Below are 23782 nucleotides of genomic sequence, written 5' to 3'. Positions count from 1 at the left end.
TCACCTGGAGTTGCCGGCTTCTACACAGGCCCTGTTCCTGTGCCGTCAACGCAGAAATAAAGTCACTTACTCTGATGGACCAGTGACTCTTGCTAAAGTTTCGCATCCCGGCCTACATCGGTTCTGTTGCTGCTCTACTGTTAAAGGGGTAGGGGAAGAGCCACAAAGAAGAAGAATCTGGTAATCCAGGGGATTCCTCTGCCTGTCCTCACTCTTCTCTGAACTTTCACATAACCAGCCCCCCCAATCCAGGGTGGAGTTTCCATATCAGCAGTCATTCTTATTGGAAATATCATTTATTTCCAGTGTTCTTGAGCTAGGAAGAGACCTGCTAAGGATCAGCAGTATTGCCAGTTTTGTTTTAAAACTAGAACAGTGGCTGGATGTTCTTTATTAACTTTACACAGTTATACTCCACCTTTCTCCCCAACAGGAGAAAGTAGCTTACAACATCGTCCTCCCCTCTTCTATTTTATCCTCTGAACAACAATCCTGTGAGGTAGTTTTGCCCGAGAGTGACAGGTCCACAGTCCTTCTGCGAGCTTCCATGGGTCTCTTGCATCATAGCCTGACAATCTACCCACCATGCCAGACAAGCCAGATGTCGGCTGATCACTCCCTGCTTGCAGAGAGCTTCACCTACTGATTTGCACACATCAAATTTTTATTAAAGAGGCGAGAGCCAGGCAGGCCGGTTTTGTTTCTAGTAAGTTAGCAGCCCTAGCAAGAGTTGGGGCGTAGACCTGCAACCTCGGCAAAGATCCCGTCTGCAATCCTGAAAGAGGAACAACTCCCCACTTGCTTCCTTCTGCTCACCTATCCTTTCTGCCTGCTAGAGCTAGGAGTACTCTTGGTTTTAGGCCACCACTGAAAGGAGAGAAGGGATTATGGGAAAAACGACTCCTGTGGGGACATCACCTGGAAGTGATCTTAGCATGCTGGAGATATCTGTGGGCAACTTTCTGTTTTTTGAGACTAATCATCACTTGTGAATTAGGATCTGGACGCAGTTCTGTTTGCAGAGCACTGGACTCCCTAGAGATACTGGGAAAGGGGGGAGATCATAGAATCATAGAGTTGGAAGGGACCTCCTGGGTCATCTAGTCCAACCCTCTGCACTATGCTCATCCCCATCGCTCATCCACTGTAACCTGCCACCCTCTTGAAACTTCACAGAATCAGCCTCTCCGTCAGATGGCTCTCCAGCCTCTGTTTTAAAATTTCCAAAGATAGAGAACCCACCACCTCCTGAGGAAGCCTGTTCCACTGAGTAACTGCTCTAACTGTCAGGAACTTAGTCCTGATATTTAGACCGAATTTCTTTTTAATTAGTTTCATCCCATTGGTTCTGGTTCATCCCTCCGGATCAGATTCTTCCATTTGTATTTTTCATTCTTTCATTTGCATCTGGTTAACCGCCCCTCTGTCGTTTCTGGCTTCCGTCATTCTAGTTGATTTCCCGCACATATTTGGTAACAATTGCACAATTTTGCCTTCCTTTCTGGTGAGCCACCAGTTCTGTTGCTGCTCTGCTGTTTTCTTTTTCTTTCCTCTTTGGTCACATAATCTATTTGAGCTGAATGTGCACAGTTGTAGAAAAATGAAAACAGCACAGGAAAGAACTGTTACATATCCCAGGCCACCTCACACCCGTTCCTTTCCTTATGAATGTTCTTCTCGAGAAGACTGACGTTGAATTTGGGCCATGGCACAAAGGATATGCCCTGAACCCTGTTTTTGAACCAGGGTGAGCAGGTGAAATGACAGCCCCAAAGTCAGGACTGCAGAATCTCAGTCTCCAAATCTTTTGCTGCTGCAGTACTGAAATAAAGAAAGTGGTTTCCCCTTCATCCCAGAGCAAAAGATATTTTTTCCTTTTCCAAAAAGCCTCTTTAAGGTAGGTAGGTCTCTCAGCGGCTCCTAGCCAAGATACCAAGCAGAGCCTCTCTGTTTAGTGGCAGTATATCCCCAGGACATACACTCTGCTTGCGAGCTCTAGATTAACGTGAGTAGTCCCTGTTTGAAACAGAATACTCAGTGTTTAGTTTGATCCGGTAAAACAAGCCTTAATGTTGGAATGCTGGGAGGGGGGTGGGTAGAGAAATGTTGAACTATTCTGATACTACACAATAGATCAGGGCAAGAAAATTTGAGTCAAATTTAAGACCAACAAAGATTTGTTCAAGGCGTGAGCTTTCGTGTCCAAGACAAAGAGGATGCCCTTGCAAGCTCATGCCTTGAACAAATCTTTGTTGGTCTTAAAGATGTCACTGGACTCCAGTTTTGTTGTGCTACTTCAGACCGACACGGCGACCCACTTGAATAGATCAGTGGTTCCTAGTTTTTTTTTGAAGTGGGGCTCCCTTCTAATATTTTCATACCCAGCACTGCAACACTCCACGAGGCACTGGCGATGCAGTTGTGGGAGCAAAACCTAGTGAATGGGTACGCAGGATGAAGGAGGGAAGGAGGTGACCCTGCCTCAGGACACAGCTGGGAGAGAGTTGCAGTCCCCTTTTGGCGTGCAGCACACAATTTGAGAACTACTGTGACAGATCCATTTCAAGCTCTCTACCAGCCCTTAGAGCAGGGGTAGTCAAACCGCGGCCCTCCAGATGTCCATGGACTACAATTCCCATGAGCCGCTGCCAGCAAACGCTGGCAGGGGCTCCTGGGAATTGTAGTCCATGGTCATCTGGAGGGCCGCGGTTTGACTACCCCTGCCTTAGAGGCATGTTGAGCAGATGGCATAGGTATACGTTCTGTTGTGAACCACCCCGTGCCCATTTGCAGGGAGGGGCAGCCAGCTTGGTGTAGTGGTTAAGAGCGCAGACTTCTAAACTGGCGAGCTGGGGTTGATTCCCCGCTCCTCCTCCACATGCAACCCGCTGAGTGTCTCTACCTCAAACCCCCGCCCCCCACAGATGAAAAGGGGGAAATTGCCATTGACGTTAAGGGCGCCAAGTAGCTTCAGATTCGGCCAAATCAATTTGGCTGAATGTGCGCCAGGGAAGGGTGCTTCAGGTTTGGCCTGAATCGATCTAAAACTGTCCAGAATTTTTTTTTTTTTTTTGCACATGCCTAGAGTAGAGGAGAACAATGTGAGTCTCTCCCTGGGTCCCCATTGAAGTAAATAAATCATCACCTGATAAAAAAAAAAAAACAGCCCATGAAACCTCCAAATGGGATTTCCTGCCTCCCCTCCAGCTCCAGCTGTGAGAGATCAGCAAGCATAAAAAGCTGCCTTCTGTAGCTTCAGACCATTGGTCTATCTGTCATCTCCTCTGATTGGCAGCCGTGCACTAAGGTCTCTCCCAGCCCCTGGGACATGAGATCCTTTCACTGGACATGCTGGAGACTGAACCCAGAACCTGCTACAGGCAGAGAATGTGGCCTCCCCAGCCCCCCCTTGCTCAAGGCCACCGTAAGTGGGGGCCTGGCAAGTCCCAGATGAAGGCACAACTAGGCAACTCCACCAGCTCCCCTTGCGTTCATCTCCGGACAATCGAACCCCTGGTTGTTTGGCCTTCTTTCCATCCCCGGTGACTCTGACCGCATTGCTGCATCACAGTCCTTCCGAAAACAGGAAGCCGAAAATGTGTGGGGCGGAAACGAAAGGCCTTTGCGTGCAACAGAGTGCACACGGGCTAGCTCAGCTCAGGAAGTGGTTGCAGTACTTGCTGAAGAGGAAAGGACACAGCTATTTACTGGGCTGGAAGTGTGGTGGTGGGGGGGGGAGTTAAGGCAGGAATTCAGCTCTTCTTCTGTTCCGTACCAGGTGCGAGGGGTCCCAAACAGAACACAGATCCCTGAGAATCTCTACTGGCTGTTCAAAAGTCAAGATTCTAGCCCTCATCGCTTTGAAAGCAGGGCGCAAATATGACGGCAGAATGCTTCAGAGTTCCAGAGGTTCTGTGTTTTGTAGGGTTGTCGTAGGGTTGTCCTGGAGATTGGGAGATGGAAGCAGCAGGAGGTGAGATTTAGGGAGGGGTGAGGCCTCAGAAAGGTATGATACCATAGATCAGTGGTTCTCAACCTTCCTAATTCCGCGACCCTTTAATACAGTTCCTCCTGTCTTGGTGACCCCCAACCATGAAATTATGCAAGGGTTCTTTCACAGAAATTAAACCGAGACTGACCAATGGCGTGAAAATCCATTGTTCAGGATGGTATATAAATTGGTTTTTTGTCTGGGGTTTCTCAGTTCAGTTCTGCCTCTTGTCACCCCTGTCTTAATTACTAATAAAAATTAGCATGAGGTGCTGTTTGGTGAGTGACATTATTTCCCTCCATGCCATGAAATTCAGCTGCTCATTGATGGTGGGATGCCTTAAGTCACAGCTGACCCCCGTAGTATTTGCGGGGCAAGAGACGGACGTAGATGACTTGCCATTGCATGCCCCTGTTGAGCAACGCAATGCGCCACCTTCCTTGGTAGTCTCCCAGTCCAAGTACTAACCAGGGCTAATCCTGTTTAGCTTCTGAAATCTGACAAGATCAGACTAGTCTGGACTGTCCAGGTCAAGCCTTCTACACATTGAACCTCCATTAAAGGGACAGGACACTTTCTTCTCTAACAACCCAATCGCAAGGGGGGGGGGAGAGATTATTTACATATATCAATGAATAAATGAACAATATGTTGATCCACCGGAGTGTTTAAACTCCGGGGTAAGTCTGGTTTGCATTTCCATTGGGAGTACAAAGATCTCTGCTGTAGAACATCTTATTCCTTTCTGTTCTCTACTTAGGGCACACCAGGGGCACTAGATAATGACGGTTAATCTCTAGGTAGTTAGGCCTATTATGCACAGGTATTTTCCGTTTCTTTCACCATGCATGTCTGTTGGGTTTTCTTTGCCATTGTGCATTGGTTTTCCTTCCTTCTGCACTCAGTTTACTTTCTGGTCAGTGTTTTCCCAAGTTTTCTGAAAGTGCTTTTGTGCCGATTTTTCTCCTGTTTCACTTCCAAGCTGAAGGTAACTAAAAAGATACAGATCCTCTCAGATTTCACGCCGTCCTTTTGCCGCCTCTCGAGTTAAATGGGAAAGTTTAAAGCTGCATGAGGTTTACTTCCCTGCTGGTAATGACTTAAAAGGAGAGGAGGAAGCATCTCCAGAGAACTTCCCTCCTACAAATTGCATTCCTGTTCAAAGCCTGCTGGAGTTCCATACAACTTTGTACAGGCACATCCACACACATACCCATAATCGCTAATGATCACAGGTTGCAGTGCTGGTGTCAGTGAACTCTGCCATGCATTCTGTACACTCTACATCAGTGGTCCCCAAGCCCCGGTCCAGGGACCGGGACCGGTCCGTAGATCAGTCGGTACTGGACCGCGGCTCCTCCTCGTCCTCCTCCCCAGCTGCTGCCTCGGGGGCTGCCCTACCACTCTGCCACCAGCTCACCTTTGGGGAGCTCTCTGGCGGCCACCATGGCTGGGGCTCCCCCTTGACGTGGCACTGCGCAGCTGCTGCTGGTAGCGCCCCCCAGTGGTCAGGGGCACCAGCAGGAAAGCAAGTGGAGCAGGAGCTCAGGTGACCGCGGTGACATCCCTCGGCAAAAGATCCCCCCGGGCCTCAGTAAAATTGTCAAGTGTTGACCGTTCCCCAGTGATAAAAAAGGTTGGGGACCACTGCTCTACATGTTACCCCAACATTATGAGACGGTGCAACACTCTCCCTTTTTTCACAGTGGCCAGTTACACAGCAAAAAATCCTCTAATGCTCAGCAAATGGCTGTGCAGCCACTTGTCAATTTCCAAAAAAAAGGTCTTATCAATTTCAGCATCAATTTCTTCCCCGCTCACTTTTTCTGAATTCCTTTCTGTTCCCTTTCATTCAATGACCTAATGCTAAAATGCATGCGCAAAACCTGAGCCACAGGGTTTGAAATGGAAGGTGCTTGCTGGATGCTACAGCGCAGCTGCCATGGGGCAAGTGCGCAATTTTATTTTTTAAACTTTGGACACCCCCCCACACAGGTCACAAATGACGTTCCACCCTGATTTAGAAAAGTGCAGTTTTTTTAATTGCAGATGCAGAATAAGTACACCCGAGGAAAAAGGAATGGTGCATAAGGTGGGCACAGAATCCAAAGTCAAGATTAAAAGCTCACTGCCCTGAAAATCTGCAGTAAGATGTGCGTGCGTAATGGGTCTTAATGCCAGTCAGAGATAAGAAGATCCTGTCTGGGGGCAGAGAGTTGGATTATATCTCTTAAGTCCTTACCTGTGTGGAGCGGGGGCGGGCGGAGATGCTGGTGTGCCACAAGATAAATTGAATTCAGGAAGGTATTAAAGACTCGCGTGAGCCCTACAGTACAACTGATGGAGGACTCTGTTTGCTGTATCTCTGCATGCTGTGGCCTTGACCCCTTCCTGTCTGCTTCTGCTAGGGGGGGAGGGGTAATTCTGCAAAATTCTGTAGCGGGGTGACTGCCCATCAATAGAGGGTACTCCTTGTGTCTCTGCATGAGCCACTCAATAGAGGGTACTCATTGTGTCTCTGCATGAGCCACTTCTAATAACTGTAGAGTAGGGATAGAGCACCTGAGAGAGAGAGAGAGAGAGAGAGAGAGAGAGAGAGAGAGAGAGAGAGAGAGAGAGAGAGAGAGAGAATGTTATTACTTTAACCATTCCAGAAGTTAAACTTTTAGATGTAAGAAAAAATGGTGCTTTAGCCACTAGTGCAGGGGTAGTCAAACTGCGGCCCTCCAGATGTCCATGGACTACAATTCCCAGGAGCCCCTGCCAGCGTTTGCTGGCAGGGGCTCCTGGGAACTGTAGTCCATGGACATCTGGAGGGCCGCAGTTTGACTACCCCTGCACTAGTGGGTTGGAAAAAATGCAATGATTCCAGAATACACCCAACTGTATTTGTTCCTACTATTTATGGAAGGCATTTTTATCCAACGCATCCTCCAAGATGCTCAGGACAACGCACATTGTTCTCTCTCTGCCCCCAAGGTCACTCAGCAAGCTTTACGGACAAGCAGGAATTTGAAGCTTGGCTCTCCCTGATCCTAAAGCCCTCCACCAGGCTGGCTCGTTCACAAGATCTCCCTTCACAAGAACATGCGTGAACAATCTTTAGGCTGGGTCGTGGGAAAGTAATGGCTAACCCCCCACCCCCTCCATCATATTTGGTGAAATCAGGGAAGAACATCCCAGATCTTGACTCTGTAATTTATCATAATGTTCAGGTTTTTTTCTTGTATGGTTCTTTTTCTTCTTCTTTTTGGTTTTTGTGCACTCCTCTTTTTACTATCCGAGGGAGTCTCAAAGCAGCTTACCATCGCCTTCCCTTCCTCTCCCCACTACTGACACCCCGTGGGATAGGTGGGGCTGAGAGAGCTTTTAGAGGAACTGTGACCGGCCCAGGTTCAACCAGCTGGCTGCATGTGGAGGAGAAGAGGGAAATCAGACCCTGCTCTCCTGACAAGAGGCTGGTGCTCTTAACCACTACACCAGTGGTAGTCAACCTGTGGTCCTCCAGATGTCCATGGACTACAATTCCCATGAGCCCCTGCCAGCTGTAGTCCATGGACATCTGGAGGACCACAGGTTGACTACCTCTGCACTACACTATGCTGGCGCTCACACCAAGCTGTAACCACTGGGGCAGCCTTTAAGCTTCTTCAGGATTAAATGTTTGGGTTGGGGGTTTACAGCACAAAAGACAAAAGTTAAAAATCACCCTTTATCTCCCCGTCTTCCTGAAAACTGCACCCCTATGCCCTATAAAAGGCTCCCTTTAAAATGATCCAAGAACTACACATAACATGTCAAGAAGGGAGAAAACAGGCCCACCCCCACCCCCTGCCCGCTCTGAACAAAGTGGCTATTACTTCTCTTTAAAACGTTTATACTCCCGTTCTTTCCTCCTCACTGTAATTAATCAACTGCAACGTGCAGATGCTATTAAGAAGTTAACGTTTATTTGTTAACGTGAAGTTAACTGTATAAACTTGGCCTTGCTCTCTGACTGTGGATCACTTAAACTCTTAAAGCCCATTAGCCATCTCGCCGTGCTCTACAGACCGGGTGGCTGGAAGGTGGATTTTCATTCTTCACATTCTTTCAGCCCGTTCTTATGGATGGCATGGGGCCATCTAGCCTAGATTAGTGACTGAACAAGAATCTCAGCCCCAGCTGGAATAATGCATAGAGACCGCATTCGGGCCATCACAATTCGGCAGGAGGAGGGGCTGCCGTTCGGGGAGTCCAAAGAGCCAGGCAACAAAGGAGATTTGTGTGCACAGGGCAGGGTTTCTTGAAACCCTGGGGTTTCTTGATGGCCCTGGAATGACTTTCTGAGTGAGTAGAAGTTCATGAATTTTTAATAGATTTTTTAAATGTGTAAAACATTTATCAGGTGATATGACCATATATGGTGGCCAACCCACCCACCCCAAATGTCCAGTGATGGGCTGGGAGGGGCTCTGGGCACACAGCTCTGCTTCTCAACCATATTCTGCAGGATTGCACCACTTCTGGGGTTTCACAAAGCCTGACGAACGTTTCAGGGGTTTCTCAATGGTAAAAAAGTTGAGAAAGACTGTCATGGAATGTTTGAGATGAATCTGAGCAGCGTGATATGGCGGTGGAAAGGAATACAGGTGGAAGATTTGTGAGCTTCAGCAATGCTGGAGACAAGCTTTGCCATCTTCAAGATAGGGAAATTCCTGGAGATTTGTATGGAAAGCCCAGGGAGGGCAGGGTTTGGAGAAGAGGGACCTAAGCAGGATATAATTCCATGAAGTTCACCTTCCGAAGCAGCCATTTCCCCCCAGAGATTTCTGTTGTCTCAAGATCAGTCATAATTCTGAGATATCTCCAGGCCCCAAATGGAGGTTGGCAACTCTGAATGGAAAGACCCCCAGGTTGAATCCCCAACTCAGCCGTGGAGCTTGCTTGGTGACCTTGGGTCAGTCAAACTAGAGCAGTGGTCCCCAACCTTTCTGAGGCTGGGGACCGGCAGGGCAACTGCCCCACCTGCGCATCGCGCATGCGCTGCTTGCGCATGCGCACATGCGCCATGCGCGGTTGAAATCGCACGTGCGTGGCACTTTCGTGCGGCCCTGGTTCCCTCTCCCCACCCTCCCGCAGTAAGAAGCTTCCCGGGCCGCAAGCTTGCGGCCTGGGAAGTTTTTTACTGCGGGGGGGGGGGCAGGGAGAGGGAGCCGCGGCCCGGCGCCATGGCCTTCGTGGCCCGCAGGTTGGGGACCACTGAACTAGAGGACAGAAGAATGATGTATCCATTGGGAGGGAAAACAGGGTATAAATGAAATAAATAATAGAAGTATCGTGTGTGTGTGTGGGGGGGGTGGTATAACTGGAATCTGTGTTCAGCACTCTTGAAAATCACAGGGTGGTTCTGAGTAGGGATGGGCCAGAACCAGGAAAATGTGGTTGGTGGTTTCTGGCAGAACCGTGAACCAAATAGAACCCCGGAGTGTTGTTTGTGAGCCGAAGCGGCTTGTGGCCCCGCAAACCTCATTGAAAGGGACCACAGTCTCTTTAAAGAGAGTTTTATTTATTTATTTATTACATTTCTACACCGCCTTCCCCTAAGTTTGCAGAAAGCCCCAGAGCAGCTGCAGCTCAGCCATTATGGATTTTCTTGTGCAGCTGTTTTTGCAGGTTTCACAGGGAACAGGGGTTTTTTTTATTGCTTTCTGCCATTTAAAAGTTTGTGGCTGTAGGGAGTAGGGCAAAATTTGTGATGAGTTTTGCATCATCGTTCGGTTTGTGCCCATCCCTCGTTTCGAGCCTGTCGCTTTCTCACTGTGCACGTTGTCTTCTGGGGTTGTTCTTCGTGTTCTCTCTCGAGCTGATTCTCAAAAGGGTCGGTGAAGAAACAGGCCAGAAAGGTGTTTGTTTATTCCTGGATTACTTAGCGTGGAGCACCATTTGTGACCTTGTGTATTTTGCCATCTGGGTTTATTCTTCCTGGCAGCTCCCTGAACACTGGCTCACTTCAGCTACTCTCAGCTGAAAGGACAGACAGGCAGGTACTTCCCCCCCCCTTACTGGGACAATTGCCAATGCAAAGCAGGAAATCTGACAGCCTGCTGTGATTCCAGGCTCTGCCCTCCCTTGCCAGGTCGGCCACACGTGGGCTAGCAGGCCAAGGGCTACGGCGGACAATCCCTTGACATGAACAGACTGCAGGACTTCATCTCTGACTTTACAGGGCTGTCGGAAAGATTAATGAGGCCATGTAGTGATATTCTTCAGAGCTGCCTTTTTTTAATGAAAGGGGGGTCAGAGAGAGGTCAAATCGATGCTTGGATCATCCTGAGGTCTGCTTTTTTTCTCGCCCTCTAATTCTGTTTCTGATTCAAACCTTTCTGTCAGGCCGGGCTCATTCATTTCCACCCCTTCTGCTACCCTCGTTCCCAAACCAAAACTTCAGTCATCCTCTGAGGCAAATGGACAGAAATGGCATTTATAAGTAAGGCAATAAGCAAAAGAGAGGGGAGTGGGCGTCCAGTCTCTGCTGCACACCATTTCTGGATGGCACGGCTGTCTGGAAGGAATTGTGCAACAGCCCCAGCCCAGGGTTTGGGTTTTTTGTTTTTTGGAGTGGAGGGAATCAATGAAGATTTAAGAACTTTTTACATGGGTCCTCAATCTTTTCCAGCCTGCTGTTACCTTTGGAATTCTGAGACACAGTGTTGGGGGCAAGCATAAAATGGCTGCCACAGGAGAAGACGCCAGCGACAAAATGTCCAATGCAACAGCATTTGAGTCCAACAGCACCCTTAAGACCAACAAAGATTTATTCAAGGTGTGAGCTTTCGTGTGCAGGCACACTTCCTCTGACAATGGAACAGGGGTCATAAGATCTTTGTTGGTCTTAAAGGTGCCATTGTGTGTGCTACTTCAGACTAACACAGCTATCCCCTTGAAAATGTCAAATAGTGATTCTCTAGGATTTCAGCCAGAAGCTCAATTTAGAAGAGTTGGTTTTTATACCTCACTTTTCATTACCTGAAGGAGTCTCAAAGTGGCTTCCAGTCGCCTTCCCTTTCCTCTCCCCACCACAGACACCGTGTGAGGGAGGGGAGGCTGAGAGAGCCCAGATATTACTGAAGATTTGGTTCTTATATGCCGCTTTTCTCTACCTGAAGGAGTCTCAAAGCGGCTTACAATCACCTTCCCTTTCTTTCCCCACAACAGACACCCTGTTGGGCAGGTGTGGCTGAGAGAGCTCTGATAGGACTGTGACTAGCCTAGGGTCACTCAGCTGGCTGCATGTGGGGGAGGAGCGGGGAATCAAATCCACTCTCCAGATTAGAAGCCACCTCTCTTAAGCACAACACCCGACACCTTTTAAAATGAACAGGTTGTTTAAAAACATTTTCTTGCATACACGCCGCTTCCTTGTAGTCACAGTGAAGAATCTTGTGTTGTAGAGGCAGGTGCTGCTCAAGTCCCTTCTAACAAAACAAAATTGCACAGCTAATCAGATCTCCGGGGGCCAGTCAGAAGCCCTGCTAGGCAAAAGCCCCACCTAGTCCTGCCCTCTTTCTACAAACACTTGGCAGGCACCAGGAAAGCTGTCGGGAGATGTCAGGTTGGGCACCCCTGATTTAAAATAGCCAATTTATCCCTATCATGTTCTTGCAAACTCCATCAATCTACATGACATATTGCAGAAATCCATAGGTGTGGTGTGTTGGTTAAGAGCCAGCTTGGTGCAGTGGCTAAGAGCAACAGCTTCTAATCTGACAAGCCAGGTTTAATTCCCCACTTCTCCACATGCAACCAGCTGGGTGAGCTTGGGCTCATCACAGCCCTGATAGTGCTGTTCTAACCAAGCAGTCCTGTCAGAGTTCCCTCAGCCTCAGACGGGGTGTCTGTTGTGGGGAGAGGAAGGGAAGGTGATTGTAAGCTGCTTTGAGACTCCTTCGGGTACTGAAAAGTGGTCTATAAAAACCAACTCTTCTTCTAGGCAGAACAAGACAGACTTCTGTCCCCATGGAGTCTGCATCCGAGTGGTGGGACAGCCCAGTATAATGAGAGATGGAAGTGAGCAAGTGCATTTGTGTGTAGGCGGTGCCATTTCAGTCTGTGACAGACCAAACATCAAAGAGTCTTAAAGACTCTTTAAAGAGGGTGTTATTGTGGCCTAACTTTTTATGGACTTTAGTCCGCTTATCCTGTGGTTAGGCCTGCCAGCTGGTCAATTGGTCTCTCCAGCTGCCCTTTTAATATCAGTTGGATCCGCAGCAAAAACGAGATCGTGTTACTTTGCTCTGTACCCATGAAAAAGCTTTCACTGCCCATTTTCACACCTTAAGCTTCTGTTAAAGCCTCTTGTGGCGCAGAGTAGTAAGCGGCAGAAATGCTGTCAGAAGCTGTCTGCCCATGAGGTTGGGAGTTCGATCCCAGAAGCCGGCTCAAGGTTGGCTCAGCCTTCCATCCTTCCGAGGTCGGTAAAATGAGTACCCAGCTTGCTGGGGGGTAAACGGTAATGACTGGGGAAGGCACTGGCAAACCACCCCGTATTGAGTCTGCCGTGAAAACGCTGGAGGGCGTCACCGCAAGGGTCAGACATGACTCGGTGCTTGCATAGGGGATACCTTTATCTTTTTAAAGGGACAAGATATTTTATTTTTTTGTATTTAAAAAGGGATGGAATCGGTAAAAACTAAATAATGCAGTAAAAAAAAACAAGAGTCCAGTAACACCTTAGCGACTAGCAAAATTTGTGGCAGGGTAGGAGCTTTCGTGAATCAGTGAGTGAGCTCCTGTCCTGCCACAAATTGTTTCAGACTTTAAGAAGAGAAGAGCTGTCATTCCGTACCCTGCTTTTTACTACCTAAAGGACTCTCAAAAGCAGCTTACAATCACCTACCCTTCCTCTCCCCACAGCAGACACTCTGTGAGGTAGGTGAGGCTGAGAGAGACTCTGAGAGGACCATGACTCACCCAAGGTCACCCAGCTGGCTGCACATGGAAGAGGAGGGAATCGAATCTGGTTCTCCAGATTAGAGGCAGCCACTCTATACCAGCTTGGTATAGTAGAGAGCCAGCCTGGTGAGGTGGTTGAGAGCGGCGGCCTCTTATCCTCCATATTCAGCCAGTTGGGTGACCTTGGGCCAGTCACAGTCCTGTTAGATCTGTTCTCACAGAGCAATTCTGTCAAAGCTCTCGCAGCCCCACCTCCCCCACAGGGTGTCTGTTGTAGGGAGAGGAGGGAAGGTGGATTGTAAGCTGCTTTGAGACTCCTTTGGGTAGTGGGGTGTAAGAACCAGCTCTTCTTCTACACAAAGCTGGTGCCACTGAACTCCTGGTCCTTTTCTACTGCTAAAGACAGACTAACATGCTTTCCCATCTTTAAAAGCATCAATATTTCCTCATCTGCTCTCTCCTTTCTGTACTACCACATCTGTCCTTCGCTCTTCTTCTGGCAGTGGGCAATCTCTCCCACACATCTTCCCCTGCCCTCCCGCTTCCCCTCCTGTCTTGTATTTCCTCTCTCTCCACCACAGCTGCCGTGCCCCACCCCTGGTCTGCCTCCCTAAGGAATGCATCCAGGCTGAGTCACCCGCTCTGCCTCCTAAATAAGGCCTGGCAGAGCAGGGGGAAAGCCGGGAATCCATGCAGCTGTTGCCTAACTCAGCATCTCCTTTTCTCAAACATGCCGGAAGGCAAAGCAACAAGGGAATGAGGTGAAAGCACAGCCGGATGCTCTGAGGAGGAAGATGCACTTTCTGCACCAGTGCATGTGAACAGCAGTAGTACAAATGCCAGCCGATAGCCCTGCTTGTTTCATGCAGCACAAGCAAGCAAGGATCATGTAGCACCTTAGAGACTAATAAACGTACTATGGTTTCTGTAGCCTACCTGACAGGGCTGTTGGGAGGATAAAACGGAGGGGAGGAGAACAATGTTAACTGAGTTCCCACTGGGGAGAAAGGTGAGGTACAGAGGAAATTTTCAGTTTTGGTTAGGCCTGCATCAACCCACAGCCCCTCCTTGGGTGCCGTGCCTGTGCCTTTAATGGTTGCTGGATCAGCAGGCAGCTGGGAAGCGATATTGCTTATGTTACCTCCAGGGAATGGAACCTTTCTTCTCCCCTTTTTTTGCCAATCAAGCCGTCTTAAGAGCACCGAAATAGGCCCGACCGGGTGGCAACCTTGCCGTCTTTGCCGTTTTGCCCATAAACAAATCCCTAGATGTGAACACCCTGCTCTTTCCTTGTTTCTCCCCTAGTCATTAATAGACCTCAGTTAATTGAGATTTAGCTGGGATTAATTCCCATGGGAACTGCTTGAGAAGAAGATAAGATCAAGGACCCCCTGCGTCTTTGAACTCTGGGTAGGGGGACTGGGGAGAAACGAGCTCAGAGGGCAGGGATTGGGGTCTAAAATCGTCTCCAGAGAAGGAGATCACCCGCACTGTCATGGCGGCAGAACGCTGGAGAAAAGGAGGCTCGGACTGCTTGAAAAGAGCGAGCAAAATGAGCCTTTGCGAGCCGTTCTGAGTTTGAGCACATCAGGTTTTTAAATATTAGAGTCACAGACTGTCAAAGTGCGATGAGTGGAATACTGGGAGACCTTTAGTTTCTCCTTCGCAACAAGGCTGTCAGAAAAGCTCTTCAAATTGGACAGAAGGAGACTGGCTCAGACAGGTCACTGTGAGAATTTGTGCCTTGGAATTTATGGCTTTTCATTCAGGTCTCCTGTGGTGAGGTCTGTCTCTTAGGCCAAGCTGACTTTCAGGATCTCTCTGTCTGTTCTGTCAGTTTTTTATCTCACCCTCCCTTCCTCCAAGGAGCCTAGGGGTGCATCTGTCCAGAACTCACAATAACCCCATGCAAAGGGTTTTCCCGGAAGAGGACTGGCCCACCATCATCTGGTAAACTTCACAGTGGAGTTAGATTTCCATCTGCCTGGAGGGAAAAAATACCACGTCTCTCTCGTAGAGGCTTAATGGGATGCTCTTTGGCAATAATGGAATTTACTTCCAGGCCGAGCTTTGGCTGCTCATTTTCAAACATTAAACTTCTACTAAAGAGATGGGACATTTTTTTTCTCCAGGCCTGAGGGCAACCTTAAATTGAGTGGGAATAGGAACCCTGACCTCCCTAGTAATAACCTGAAGCTCTAACCCAGGGGTAGTCAATCTGCAGCCCTCCAGATGTCCATGGACTACAATTCCCAGAAGGCTGCAGATTGACTACCCCTGCTCTAACCATTCCATGACTTTTGCCTTGCCTCAGGTAGCAGCATGAGGTAAAAGGGAACTGAGGTAAATAGTGCTCTTGAGAACTCATAATGGCCGTGCAGTAGGCAGAAATTCAACAGGCAAAGACCTTTCTAACATGGAGGCAGGTTGAGAGGGCAATGTCAGCTTTGCGTACTGACTGTCCTCTGTCAATTATTTCCTAAAAATTTGGGGTTCACACCTGCCTGCAAGCTGTATTTTTTATTTCTGAAGCAATCGCTCTTACGCAGATGTGTCCAGCAAGGAGCGTGGGTGTGTTGTAGCAAGCCCCTTTTCTGTGCTGCTGTTCTGCTGGGCCTATAGTTGAGGCCTATAGTAACATCTAGCCAGAGGCTACTCCGGCTGGAGAGAGACAGCTTGGTGTAGTGGTTAGGAGTGTTGGCCTCTAATCTGGAGAACAGGGTTTGATTCCCCACTCTTCCACGTGCAGCCAGCTGGGTGACCTTGGGCCAGTCAGTTCTCTCAGGGCTCTCTCAGCCTCACCTACCTCACAGGGTGTCTCTTGTGGGGCAAAGATGGGGAAGGTGATTGTAAGCTACTTTGAGACCCCTTCTTCTGCAGCCACTAGGCTGTACTCTCCAGCGTGGGCTACGTTTAGTGGACACCCTCCCTTCCCACATAAGAACAAGGCAATAGTCAGAGTGTGATTTGAAAATGTTTTAACTGCATTTAACTCATTTAAAATTTTATGTTGGTATGTTTTTAGAATGCATGCATTTTACCGACACTGTAAACCGGCCTGGGTATTTTGAGAAAGGACAGAATAAAAGTCGAATTGTATTTATTTATTTTAGTGTATTATTATTATTATTATTATTATTATTATTATTATTATTATTATTATTTGATGTACTGCATTTATATACCACCCTTCCTTGCCGCTCAGAGCAGTTTACGGCATAGGACAGTGTACAAATCCCATTGTAACATGAAATACAGTACTTCGGAATTCAAACTCGGTGAATTGTATCAGCTCTATCAAATGTTCAAACCTTTAACCATTTAACGTGTAATTATTGCTCAGTAGATTGGCCCAACTGCGAATAGCCTTATGATGTATCTGGTGTGGTGGTGGTTTCGGGGGGGGGGGGTCGATGCTGTCTGTTCTTCTTCCTACCTGGCCTGGCGGCAATTTCGGAGCACCTTCGCTCCACACCAAGGTGACAAGGCCAGGAGGACACCTGTCCCGGCAAACCCTCTGTCCTCCTCTCTCTTTCCGCCGGAGCTGTGGGCAGGTAGAGGGGAGGTGTGTAATCTCATTTCCTCCAAGGTTTATCTCCTGCTGCGCCTTCCGCCCCAGGCCTTTGCCGGCAAGGAGGGGGGTCAGCGTGGGAGCAGAAAGGACACATCCTGGCAGGCCAGGACAGACAGGCTTACCTGGCTCAGGCCGGGCAGCCTCACATATTTTTAGGTTTCCTAGATTGGAGGCACATGCAGCCCCCCTCCTCTACCTTTGGCTATTCTGAGGCATTCCTAAGCTTTTGCCTTTTGCTGTGAAGCTTCCCATCTTTTGACGGCAGGGTGCATTCTTGGGTCAACTGCAGGAGGATGCTGTTTCTGTCATACTGCACTTGGGGTCCCTAGAGGTGGCTAGCTGGCTGCCTGCTGCGTGAACTGAATGCTGGACTCGATGGGCCTTTGGTGAGATCCAGCAGGGCTCTGCTTGGGTTCTCGTGAACCGAACTGATGGAAGGCAGACTGTCCATTTATGATGCCAGTGTGGCCAGTAAGAATAGCATCAGTGGAGCTGCTTGCAACCAAGATAGAATTAGGGTTCTTGGGTCCCATAGTTTCTACAACGATCGCTTGCCAGCATGGGGTAGAGAAGAAGAAGAGCTGGGTAGTTATACCTCGCTTTGCACTACCTGAAGGAGTCCCAAAACGGCTTCCAATTGCCTTCCCTTCCTCTCCCCACAATAGCCACCCTGCGAGGCAAGTGGGGCTGAGAGAGCTCTGAGAGAAATTTCTCTGAGAGAAGGGCTCTAACAAGACTGAGATTAGCCCAAGGTCACCCACGTGTGGAATAAGAGGGGGGTATCAAACCCGGCTTTCCAGATCATAGGCCGCCACTCTTACCCACTGTGCCACGCCACTTAGGGTGCAGCACAAGGATCTGGGAGACACAGGTTCGATTCACCATTCTTGACTGGGAAGCTGGCTGGGTGGACCTTTTCCTCTTTCTCGGCCTAGCCTACCTCACAGGACTGTTGTCGTGAAAATAAAATAGAGGAGTAGGAAACATTATCATAAGAGGTCGTGGGCCCCTAGTATGAGAGAGAAGTGGGATACAAGTATCTGAACAAATAGATGATTTTAATTCTTTGAATTATTCAAAAACACAATAGGACACTCGTGTCTAATGGCCCTCATACCACAAATCACATTTCCCTGCCATATCAAGCCCGGGGCAATGAGGATTGCTCTGATCCAGGGCAAGAGGTTGGCGTTCAACAGCAGCCTGCACTGATGCAGATGTAGATCCAGATGTGTTTGCACTGTGATATTCATCTGGGCCCTTTTGAACTGGCTGGACCTGTCTTTTATATTCATTTATAATTTTTATGTTAGTATTTATATGCTGCCCCTCCCTTTAGGCTCAGGGCAGCTCCCAGAAGATTAAAATGCAGTACATCATAGAATAAATAATTTAAAATGCCATGAACAGCTGACAAATCTGATGGAACACCCTGAAGTGCTAGCCTCCACAGGGATTTGAAAATCAGAACCAAAACCCAGACCCTGATTCAGTCACCAATCACAGAAAGGCTCCCAGGACGTGGGTGTACTGCATTGCATTGCCGAGTACATGAGGATGTCAAAAAGAGCCGAGGATCCACTCGGAACCCCGCCCAGCTGTTGAGGAACTGTGGGGGAAGCATGTGTGCATTAAGAGAGCCAGTTTGGTGTAGTGGTTAGGAGTGCGGGTTTCTAATCTGGCATGCCAGGTTCGATTCTGGTTGCATGTGACCTTGGGCTCACCACGGCGCTGATAAAACTGTTCTGACCGAGCAGGAATATCAGGGCTCTCTCAGCCTCACCCACCCCACAGGGTGTCTGTTGTGGGGAGAGGAATGGGAAGGCGACTGTAAGCCCCTTTGAGCTTCGGGTAGGAAAAAGCGGCATATAAGAACCAACTCTTCTTCTTCAGAAATATCAGGGCTCTCTCAGCCTCACCCACCTCACAGGGTGTCTGTTGTGGGGAGAGGAATGGGAAGGCGACTGTAAGCCGCTTTGAGACTCCTTCGGGTAGGGAAAAGCAGCATATAAGAACCAACTCTTCTTCTTCCTCTTCTTCTTCCTCTTCCTCTTCTTCTTTTCCTTTGACCTCCCTAAGCCTATTCATTAGCATTAGACCTCCCAGGGACCTTTGAAGTCCTCGTGAGAACTAAACGTTTGCTATTTAAAACGGGTGGGAAAAGTTGAAGCTGCTACGCCAGCCTAATGAAGCTGCTGGAGTGTCAAACTAGGAATGTGAGTGTCTGCTAAGCTCCATCAAATCACTTCCAACTCATGTTGGACACAGTCTAGGAGACTCGGGTTCAGAATACCCAGGATAAAAATTTGTGAGGATGGTGAGGATAAAAATGGAAGGAAGGAGGGGAGGAGGATGTGGGAGGAGCTGCCTTGGGCCCCTAATAGGGGAGGAAGCAGGGAACGAGTAAAGAAACAGACATGGCACCTGCATTGCCAAATGACCCCATCTGAATGCAAAGGTCCTAGGGTGGTTTTGTGCTGACCTTATACAACCAGGGGAATGGGAGGGTCGGCTGAAATCAGACTCGGCTGGGTAGCTGCTTCCTGGATTTGAGACCTAACCTTCCCTCTCCTCCCCTGCAGCTGAAGATTTCATTCAGCGAGAACCAGCTGGAGAGGACCTTCCAGTACCCATCGGAGGGATCCCTGCTGGAGGAGTTCGGGCCCCCTGAGGAGTCGGAGACTTTGGTGCCGCCCAACCCCCATGGGGATGACGAGGAGGAAGAAGAGGAGCTGCTCATGCTTCACCGTGGCCTCCCTGGCCTATTGAGGTCCAAGCCCCTCATCGTGGGTAAGCACTTGAGAGCCTCTTGGGCGGCTGCGGTGGCATCATGGTCAAAGGACGTTGAATCCCATTCTCCCCCGACCAAATGAAGAAGAAGAGCTGGTTCTTATATGCCGCTTTTCTCTACACGAAGGAGGCTCAAAGTGGCTTACAGTCGCCTTCCCTTTCCTCTCCCCACAACAAACGCCCTGTGAGGTGGGTGGGGCTGAGAGAGCCCTGATATTACTGAAGAACAAGAAGAGTTGGTTCTTATATGCCGCTTTTCTCTGCCCGAAGGAGGCTCAAAGCGGCTTACAGTCGCCTTCCCTTTCCTCTCCCCACAACAGACGCCCTGTGGGGTGGGTGGGGCTGAGAGAGCCCTGATATTACTGAAGAAGAAGAAGAGCTGGTTCTTATATGCCGCTTTTCTCTGCCCGAAGGAGGCTCAAAGCGGCTTACAGTTGCCTTCCCTTTCCTCTCTCCACAGCAGACGCCCTGTGGGGTGGGTGAGGCTGAGAGAGCCCTGATCACTGCTCAGTCAGAACAGTTTTAACAGTGGTGTGGGGAGCCCAAGGTCACCCAGCTGGCTGCCTGTGGGGGAGTGCAGAATCGAACCCGGCATGACAGATTAGAGGGCCACACTCCTAACCACTACACCAAACTGGCTCTCAGACTAGATTGAGGGCCTTTTCGTAGGTGGTGCAGTCCTCAATAGAGTTACACTCTTCTAGGCCCTTTGGCTTGAATGGATGTAGAAGGATGTACCCTACTTGAGACTGTACTGTTAGAATCGCGTTGGATCAAGACACATGGGCAGCTGGCTGCCAGAAAGAGAGGGGAATGCCTGGTAGGCAAAAGATCTTGTCTTACTGAAAGGCCAAGAGATGAGGAGAAGCCTCACGTGAATGACCAACCCAGACCATGTCTGGGAGCAAGTGGAGGGATTAAAGCAGGGGGGTTGAAACTGTGGCTCTCCAGATGACCAGGCACTACAATTACCATGAGCCCGTGCATCTTATGTAAAATCGACACATAGCATCTGAGGAAGTGGAGGGCTAGATCTGGAAAGCAAAGGGTAGAATGAAACATGGTTAGTTTTTAAGGTGCCAATAGACTCCTGTTTATTTTTTGCTGTGGCCACTAAAACGGCTGCCCCTCTAGAGTTATTGTCCTGTGTGGTCTGAATGCAAGGATGAGGAATTTAAAACAGCCTTGGTTATAAAGGTGTATAAACTCTAATTTGAATGTAGATCCCAGAACACTACCCCAGGGGGAGGGGGGTTGTGCTTGCAAAGCAGAAGCAAGACTGTGTATGGAAATTTGGAGAAATAGAGGTTTTGTTTCTGTTTTACAAGCAGCCCCTAGCAATGCAATCCTATGAAATATCCCTTTCTAAACCTACTGAATTCAATGGGTTTAGGATGGCCATTGGAAGCCAATATTGGAGCGCCATCTAGAGGTCTGTCTTGAGAACTGCAATGACTTGTGGAAATCCTTGCCCCAAGGTGGGGCAACCAAACTGTTGGTCTCCAGATGTCCGTGGACTACGATTCCCATGAGCCCCTGCCAGCACGTGCTCATGGGAATCATAGTCCACGGACATCTGGTGCCCAGTACTTTGTCCACAAGAGCACTCAAGGGGGCTCTTTGGCTCCCTTATTCATGCTTTCCTCCTCTCTTTTACCATAACAATTCCTGTTTTCCTCCTGTCTTCCTTTCCAGATGAGTCATGTCGGCGGTAACCCCACTCATCCTTCTCCATCACTGGGAACAATGGAGAACACTTAAAGATTCATGTCACCCTTCAAGTCTCTCAACTGGACTTCTATCTCCTTTCATCTTCCAATGACTGCTACACCAGGGAAAGAAGCTGGGACCACACCGGCCTGGACAACTGTGCCCACTTTCCTAAGGCTCCGGGTGTTTCTTTCTTTGGGATGGGAGAAAGAACTTGAAAGACGACCCTTCGTCGACATTTCTGTTTCTAACTCCAGCACTGAAAAAAGGACCTCAGAAACCCCACCCTGAATCTAAACTGCAAGGACCTGAGTCACGTGACAGGCTGCCCAATCTGACCAATACGGAGAGACTGTATCCGTAGGGTTTTGACTCCAAGGAAATGGTTTTTCTTTTCCTATCCTGATGCTAAAGCAACTTAGAAACAAAGACGTTAAAACAGCTGGCAAGGCAGAGCACCAAACCTCATCTCTGTCTGCCAGCCTCCAGTGTTGTAGGAGAGCCCCAGCTAGGGGCTCATCTCCCCTTGCTGTTACCCAAACACAGCCCACACTGGGTTGATGGAGGTTTCCAATTCCCAGGTCAACTTTTTTGGGTAAAATATTTGGGAGCTACCCTTTAGGACTCTCGTTCTTTAAAATGTTTCTAATTGCTGCCATGTCATAGGAGGGGAGAGGGAGGGGGAGGGAAGAACTAGCTTGGGGGGGGGGGGAGTTTTGGCGGCCAAAAACCTATCAGTATTGGGGAAGGGTTTGTACCAAGGACGGAGGAAGGGCAGGTATTTCTAACCGTTTCTTTAATAGGCCATTCTGGAACAAGGCCGTTCCAAAATCGTATAGTTGACTTTGTTGCTAAAACAAGTACAGTTGGCATGAAGGCCCAGAACTCAGCGGACACCGACGACAAGGCTTGAGATTAGAAGGAAAGAAAGGTGGGCATTTTGGTGCGGAGATGGTCAAGTGGTCTTTCGCCCCGCCTACTTCCTGTCCAGGATTCAGAACTCAAGGCGGATTGGACAAACCGGAAGGGTGGGGCGGGTGAGACAGGATGGATAAGCAGAGGCAGGATGAATGTCAGAAAAGGAACTAATATTTTGACATTCTTCCCCCCCCCCTTTCAATTACCAGTCATTGTAAATGAGTGTTTACCATCCTTCACAGCATGGCATTCTGAAGTGGGGGAGGAGGGAGAAGGTAATTTAGAAAGGGTTTTTCAAAAAAGTGTCAAAATGCACAGTAGTCACAGCAATTTAAAATACTGACAAGGACTCTCGGACAAGATGGTGCATTGAACCAATGGAGGGGACGGCTCAGACTCCTTGGCGCCCAAGACTGAAGCCCAGCCCCCGTCAGATAGAATATTGCTCTGGAGCTGAAGGGGCCAACAGGCCACTAGGCAGTAACAAGCTTGGGTAGGACTAAAACCAGATTGTGTACTGCTGTCGTCCGAAGGGGCTACTCGGTTTCTTCGAACATCCCCACCCCGATTCCAGGATCAGGGCCCCATCAACCACCCCTCCGCGCCACCTGTCCTCGTCTACACGTGATGCTCTGCATTCGGCCAAAACCCCACCACCGCGCTGGAAATGGCAGATCCAAGTGGCAGGGTCTCTTCAACGCCTGTCCGGGAATCCCCGCCATAGGAAAACAAATGTCTTGTTGAAAACTTCTGTTCGATGGCTTGTGGGGAAAAGGTGTGAGCGTGGATGCCGCCCGAGAGGGACAGAGAGAAGAGTGATGAATGTATGAGAGCAGAGAGTTGTGACTGCAGAGAAGCCCCGGTGGTTAATCAGAGGTTTCGGGGGAAGCGTGTGGACTGAGCAAGAAGCATGAATGAGTGGATGAAGGAAGTGCCGGGGGGGAAGGAACCGAGAAAGCAATGTGTTTCTTCCCTCTCCCTTCCTTACTAATTTATCTTGTTACCTGTGCACAGTTTTTATTCTCTTCCCTCCCCACCCTTCTTTTTGCACTGCGGAAACAGCTGCGCCTACAGCCCACAAACAAGTCAGTGAGCGAATGGCTGGGCACGGCAGGCATTTCTCCCTCTACGGGGGCCGAAGAGAGCCTTGCCCAGATCAGCGGACATGGGCTGAAGCGGCTGTGTCCCGCCATTTCCATCAGTGTTTTTTATATATTATTATTATTATTAACAATAAATCAGAATGATGTTGCACGGTGATTCACCTTGTCTGCTGTGTTGTATCAGCCATGATAGTTGAACAGACTTACATGAATGGAGACTATATACCTTTGAATCTCAGGTGCTGTGGGAGGGACAACAGAAGATGGGGAAAGTACAAAACAGGGCCATCAAAACGGCTGGAGGAGTAAAGCACTTCCTCAGTGAGGAGAGGTTGAAGAGAAGGGGATTTTTCAGTTTAAAAAAATGAAGACTAAGGTTTATAAAATTATGTGCCAGGTGGAAAGAGTTGACAAGGAGAACTTTTTTCTCCCTCTCCCAAAATACAAAGATTCAGGGGGATACGTGTATCAGTGGCTACTAGCTATGGTGACTAAAGGGAAATGTCACAGTCACAGACAGAAAACCTTTGAATTCCAGTGCTGGGAAGCAACATCAGCGAAACCTGCTACTGGACCTCCAGAAGAAGTGGTTGGCCACTGTGTGAGACAGGATGCTGGATTAGATGGACCACTGATCCGACCCAGCAGAGCTCCTATGTTCATATGCTAACGCGACAATGTTCACCTCCCAATTCCCCAGAGTTTCATTCATACAATCTCAACCATGGTTTCCTATAAGAAGAGAACAAATGTTCAAAACAT

General features: G+C 48.8%; 1 protein-coding gene across 2 annotated transcripts in view; it reads left to right on the top strand.

The window, feature by feature from the left end:
* The window catches only part of PPP1R18 (protein phosphatase 1 regulatory subunit 18), a 44314-nt gene extending 21137 nt beyond the window's left edge, over nucleotides 1–23177 (top strand). For both annotated transcript variants that reach the window (XM_077324636.1, XM_077324637.1), the window contains 2 exons: nucleotides 19082–19289; nucleotides 20985–23177. In XM_077324636.1, the coding sequence (XP_077180751.1) occupies nucleotides 19082–19289; nucleotides 20985–21004 (228 nt within the window). In that variant the 3' untranslated portion in view covers nucleotides 21005–23177. The remainder of the gene's footprint in view (nucleotides 1–19081; nucleotides 19290–20984) is intronic.
* Nucleotides 23178–23782: the final 605 nt, after the last annotated feature.

The sequence above is a fragment of the Paroedura picta genome, chromosome 3 (genome assembly GCF_049243985.1).
Source record: "Paroedura picta isolate Pp20150507F chromosome 3, Ppicta_v3.0, whole genome shotgun sequence".
Lineage (NCBI taxonomy): Eukaryota > Metazoa > Chordata > Lepidosauria > Squamata > Gekkonidae > Paroedura > Paroedura picta.
This window is presented reverse-complemented; position numbering and strand designations above follow the sequence as displayed.